The 6234-nt window shown below is 49.8% G+C and overlaps 1 protein-coding gene across 1 annotated transcript; it reads left to right on the top strand.

Moving 5' to 3' along the window:
- The first annotated feature begins 2785 nt into the window (after positions 1–2785).
- On the top strand, positions 2786–6045 carry LOC114794985 (ER lumen protein-retaining receptor 2). Its single transcript, XM_028987919.1, has 5 exons — positions 2786–3002; positions 4318–4418; positions 4505–4663; positions 4739–4991; positions 5372–6045. The coding sequence occupies exons 1-5, from the start codon at positions 2912–2914 to the stop codon at positions 5404–5406; spliced, it is 639 nt and encodes a 212-aa protein (XP_028843752.1). The 5' UTR covers positions 2786–2911; the 3' UTR covers positions 5407–6045.
- Positions 6046–6234: the final 189 nt, after the last annotated feature.

The following is a 6234-nucleotide window of genomic DNA, read 5'->3' as shown; positions in this document are numbered from 1 at the left end:
GACCGCGTGCGGGCGGAGGAACTGCGTAATGCAGAAAAGACAGAAGTCTTCAGCCCGTCCTCCTTTCTGACGCGGTTCACAGGCCGGACGAGGCCGGAATTAAGCAACTTGGGGACATGATGAAAGGACAAAATCGGTCCGTTTGGTTGGTTTCAGCTCCTCAATAGAATTCATCTCCGAACAGAACCTGGCCAGTTGAAATAATGAATGTTGGTAACAGTGTGGTGAAGTTTTACATTTACATTTACGGCATTTATCAGACACCCTTATCCAGAGTGACTTACAGTCAGTAGTTACAGGGACAGTCCCCCCCTGGAGACACTCAGGGTTAAGTGTCCTGCTCAGGGACACGATGGTAGTAAGTGGGGTTCGAACCCGGGTCTTCTGGTTCACAGGCGAGTGTGTTACCCGCTAGGCTACTACCACCCTTAACAAAAAAGTTTTTTTGTTCTACATTTTATACTGTATTCTCGTCCTCAATAAGAAATAAATCCGGCTACGTTGCACGCTCAGTGAATCAATGCCGCAACGAAACGAAACGCAGGCTGTAATCAGAAAGATGATCTGTTTGACCAGGACTCTCTGTCATCCTGCTCCAGATCTTCTCCTACCTTTCTGTTTGGTGTAGCTCTTGGTTTTCCTCTTTTCTCCTCGGTCCATTGGCCTTGACCGCTGCATTGAATTATGGGTGGCTTTTTCCTGTTGCACTCAGCTCACTCAGTCTTTTTACACATAAATTCAATTATTTGAAAAAAAAAATCTGATTCACGAAAGCGGTCCCCTTAAGGAACCCTCCAGCCCTCTAAAGCCGTCCTTCCCTGTCGTGGTTCTGATACCTTAACGTTCAAAACTCAACAGTAAAGAAATGGCACTAAGTCTACACCTTCAGAGGCGATCGACTGCAGGGCATGACGGGCTTGACAGAGGACGGGTCTACCATATGAAGGGATGCAGAGACAATTTAGTCACCAAAACACTTAATGTGTATGGGAGGAAACTGGAGAACCCTGAGAAGACCTGCGTAATTATTATTACTGCTCTTATTATTGCTCTTTCACGCCGTTTATATGTTTGATTTGATTGAGTTGAGTTTAATATATAACACAAAACAAATATGTTTTATTCAGTGCTGTTTTATGAAAATTATTCAAGTGTTTTCAGCTCCGGATTTGTCTAAAAGTGTAAAAACACACAAATAATACCGATTACAAGGTGACGAGAACCTACGACTGTGCAGCCACTACTAGCTCCACCACCATCATCAAGTTTGCTGACGACACTGTCGTGGTGGGCCTGATCTCCGACAACGACAAGACGGCCTACCTGGAGGAGGTTGGAAATCTGGTGAACTGGTGCCAGAGGAACAATCTCCACCTGAACGTCAGCAAGACAAAGGAGTTAATAGTGGACTTCAGTACAAAGCAGGAGAGGACCTACCAGACCCCTGTCATCAACAGGAGCCCAGTGGAGAGAGTGGACAGCTTCCGTTACCTCGGTGTTAACATCACGCCGGACCTGTCATGGTCCTGTCACATCAACACCGTGGTGAAAAAGGCCCGGCAGCGTCTCTACCACCTCAGACGCCTGAGAGACTTCAGACTGCCCTCCAAGGTGCTCAGGAACTTCTACTCCTGCACCATAGAGAGCATCCTGATGGGAAGTATCTCAACCTGGTTCGGGAACAGCACCATGCAGGACAGGCGAGCCCTACAGAGGGTGGTTCCATCAGCTGAATGCATCATCCGTACCAAGCTCCCTGACCTTCAATCTATCTTCAGCAAGCGGTGCTGTACCAGGGCCAGGAAGATAGTGAAGGACCTCACCCACCCCAACAATGGAATTTACTTTACTTTTACTTTACTGTACTTGGCAGATGCTTTTATCCAAAGCGACCTACAAGAGGACGACACCAACAATTCTCATTCGGTTTCGATAGATTTTGAGTTAAAAACTAAGAGCTCCGATAAGGCCCAACTTGTCAGGAATAGAACATGCCAGGGAGCGTTAAGTGCTGGACAATTTTTTTTGTGAGTTTGTGTGTGTGTGAGTGTGTTGGACTCGTCTGAAATACTTTTTAAACAAGTGTGTTTTCAGCTGCTTCTTAAGGTTGGTGGTAGTCTCGGCTAGTCGAATGGAGCAGGACAAGTTGTCCCACCAGCCAGGGACAACGAAGGAGAACAGAGACGATTGGGACCGGAGACCCCGTGAAGAGGGAATTTTTAGTCTTTTGGACTGTTCTTTCTGCTGCGATCAGGAAAGCGCTTCCAACACAGAGAGGATGAGGAGGAGCTTCGTCCCGCAGGCTATACGAGCTTCAACAACCACAACACGTCGTAGAACTCCAATACTCTCCAGCACTTTCACTTTCAATCACTTCCGGGCTCAATCCCCCCAGAATACTTGCACACATTTTTTTACTTTCACTTTACTCATTCGCACACCAATATTGAGGTTTTATAGCAGTCGCTAAAGCATTTCACTGCACATCATACCGTGAATGACTGTGTATGTGACAAATCAAATTTGAATTTGAAGTGGTAATAATGTAGAGATGGTGTTAAAAGAACTGGGTGATGGTCTCTTCCAACTTTGTATATTAATGACTGATGTCCTACAAATACAAGTGTGGAGCAGTGGAGCAGAGTCTCTTTCTCTACACACATCGTGTCAATGTTGCATGAAAATGAGGAAATTCTGCGATAAACACTGCAGGTAAATGAGGATTTCATCAATGTCTGGCTCGGTGCCGCCTCCACCTGGCAACCCCGGCCCTGCCCGGGGGGCGTGGCCTGCCGGCGCTCCGCCCCTCTTCCCCGGCCCGCGTCGCTCCGCGCCCTCATTTCGCTCCGGCCACGTCGCGCTGCCTCCGCTGCCGTCTTCACCTGCGCCCGGGCGAGCCGACGGGACCGACATGAACATCTTCCGCCTGACCGGGGACCTGTCCCACTTAGCGGCGATCATCATCCTGCTGCTGAAGATCTGGAAGTCGCGCTCCTGCGCCGGTCAGTGTCCCGCCGTCGGCCGCGATCCTGGCTTTTATCCTCCGCCTGCCGGTGCGGGCTGATGCGGGCAGACGCGCTTCTTGCCGCCGCCGGTGTTTTATCTGCGCGGCGCCTGCATCGACTCTCGTCTTTATGTGCATCACCCAGCGGGCGATGCTAGCTAGTTAGCACGGCTCACTCCGCGGGCTGGAGGGAACCGGCGGCGGCCGCCGCCAGCCGGCCCGAAAGACGCCGCGGCGCCGTGCACCGCCCTCGGAACTCGGCGGGATTCGTCGGCGCTTCGCTGGGAGCGCTCGGCCTCGCCGCGGCGCCGCGGGAAGGTGGACGTTAGCCCGGCGGCCGGACGGGATCGATTGGTCGGGTCTGGCGACTGACGTGGCAGTTAGCCTGGCGGGCTAGCGAGCTAGCTGGCGGGCGTCGGCGCAGGCCGAGTGTGAAACGTCGCTTTTACACGCCGCGCAGCGCGGAGTAAAGTGCGCGTAGCGCAACTCGAGGCCGCGTTAAAAAAAGGTCCGTGTGCAGGCGGATGGACTAGCTGCTGTTCTATCCGCCCCGGGGTCAGGGGTCAGCGAGCCTCGAGATGCATGTTCGTAATGTGACTGCAGCTGCTGCTGCTGCTTCTAAAGGTCCCCTGATATTATTTAACATTAATACGAGTTCCCCCAGCCTGTCTATGGTCCTGCAGCGGCTAGAAATGGCGATAGGTGTAAAGAGTGTTTTGATCATTCTGCTCCACCTTTCAGAGCGGCTGTTCAGAAGGTCGGATCTGGACTTTGTCCCCTTTTGACGTCATAAGGGGAAAGGTTACCTCCTGTTTCTCATGCTTTGTTCGCGCAGAGAATTCGCCCCTCCCCTAAAACATTATCTCCACCGACGTCATGGCTTCCAAACGTGTGCAGCATTGCAGTTGCTTGGTTATTGGATGTAAAAATGAGCACAAATGTATATATTTTTTTTATTTTAGTTCCGTCACATGAGTGGGTTCATTTTATTTTTTTTCTGGAAAAACAGTAACCAAACATTGTGGTTGGTGGATGGTGTTTCTGACGTAATTTCCCTCAACTTCTATTGGCCGCTCTCCTCCTCGTCCCGTCCCTCTCCTCCTCATTAGCATTTAAAGCTACAGACGGTGAAACTGCGCGTCCTGGGAAACCTCATTGTGGGACTGGATCAAAGTGGCTGAAATTCTGCACCAAGGGACCTCAGATAGAGAATTAGGGGACCAGCAAGACTGATATAAAAGCAAAAACAAAATTTGTCAGGGACCTTTAAGTGATTTTAATTAGCATGTTTTGGTTGAACTTTGAACCTGTAGGCATCTCTGGAAAGAGTCAGATCCTCTTTACCTTGGTCTTCACCACCCGCTACCTGGACCTCCTCACCTCCTTCATCTCCCTCTACAACACCTGCATGAAGGTAAGCGGCGCGGCACAGACTCTCTCTTTGCCCCCGTTTCCTATTGTCCAGTCGAACCCGTGACAACATGGTAACTCTCTCCACAGGTCATCTACATCGGCTGTGCATACGCCACCATCTACCTGATCTACATGAAGTTTAAAGCCACGTACGATGGAAACCATGACACGTTCAGGGTGGAGTTTCTGGTGGTTCCTGTCGCAGGCCTCGCCTTCTTAGTCAATCACGACTTCTCTCCTTTAGAGGTACGACCGGTTCCTTCTCGTTCGGGCTCTTCTCATATCGTTAGAACAAGAACGTAACGTGCTGTGTGTCCTTAGATCCTGTGGACCTTCTCCATCTACCTGGAGTCCGTGGCCATCCTGCCGCAGCTCTTCATGATCAGCAAGACGGGCGAGGCCGAGACCATCACCACCCACTACCTGTTTTTCCTGGGCCTGTACCGCGCCCTGTACCTCATCAACTGGATCTGGCGGTTCTACTCAGAGTCCTTCTTCGACATGATCGCCATCGTGGCCGGCCTGGTCCAGACCATCCTTTACTGCGACTTCTTCTACTTGTATTTCACAAAAGGTGAGGCCTTGACGACCCGCGTCTGGTAAATCAGGGCGTCAGGGGCAGTGGTGGCCTGGCGGTTAAGGAAGCGTCCCCGTAATCAGAAGGTTGCCGGTTCGAATCCTGAGCTGCCAAGGTGCCACCTAGGTCCCCTTGATGAAGGTCCCGTCCCCACATACTGCTCCCCGGGCGCCTGTCATGTCAACCAAGGGTGATGGTTAAATGCAGAGGACATGTTTCACTGTGTGCTGCAGTGTCTCACAATGACAATCTCTTCACTTTCAAATGTCTCCCGTTAATTGTCCTTTCTTCAGTCGTCATTATTAGTTTTTAAGTTCATGGAGCTGCGGAATCGTCATTGTGGAGTTTGAGAGATTTTCTTTACTTTCTTTTTTCAGTGCTGAAAGGAAAGAAGCTGAGTCTCCCAGCGTAAGTGCCAAAGACTCGAGACGTGCGTCTCCACTGAGACTCGTAGCGCAAGATGCCTGAGACAGAAGAGGAATGGAGACGCCGCGGCGGGACCCAGTAGAGTCACCGCTCCAGAACTGGCCTCTCCACACCAGGATTTCTGTTTTATGCATCTTGCCTAACCTTTAAAGGACAAATCTTTTATACATGTGAGGTGTATTATATATGGTTAAAATATCGGAGGGGGGTGGGGCAGTCTGTTTGTAATAATAATGCCGAAACGTTTCCAACATTTCTGATTCCGAACTCTGTGTGTGTGTGTGTGTGAGCGAGAGAGTCTGTCCACAACGTGCAGTTTGAAATAAACGTCCTGCTTCGGGCGAGATCTGCGCGTCTCGCGGTTCCTTCACTTCTGTTGCTGTGCGTGTAACTTCGCCTAATAAATCATCTGCTGGCGGCGTCGGCAGCTCGTGGTGACGCCGATATGTGCCTGAACTTCAGACGCTTTTCTCCAGGAGCTCGTTTCTGACTGTGTGTGTGTGTGTGTGTGTTCATTTCATCGCTTTGGCCAACTTACCCTCCTTCACTCGTTCCTGTAGGTTTTAATATTTTTCCTACGTGGCGCCATCACCAATAAAATGATTTTTGGACTCCTCTCCATTTATGCATCGTGCTCGTCTTTTATTATTTTCAAGCTGTTACACGTGCATGTATGATTTGTTATAAAACATTCAAATAATAATTATGCCAATGATTATTTCTGGCAAAGTAGTGACATCTTTTAGAGGATTAAGGTTTTTTTTAAATGAACATTTTTAAATAATCATTTAATCCAAACGTCCTGGCCGGACCT

Source organism: Denticeps clupeoides, chromosome 7, assembly GCF_900700375.1.
Source record: "Denticeps clupeoides chromosome 7, fDenClu1.1, whole genome shotgun sequence".
Lineage (NCBI taxonomy): Eukaryota > Metazoa > Chordata > Actinopteri > Clupeiformes > Denticipitidae > Denticeps > Denticeps clupeoides.
Note: the sequence above shows the minus strand (reverse complement) of the source record. Positions and strands in the feature narration are given on the sequence as shown.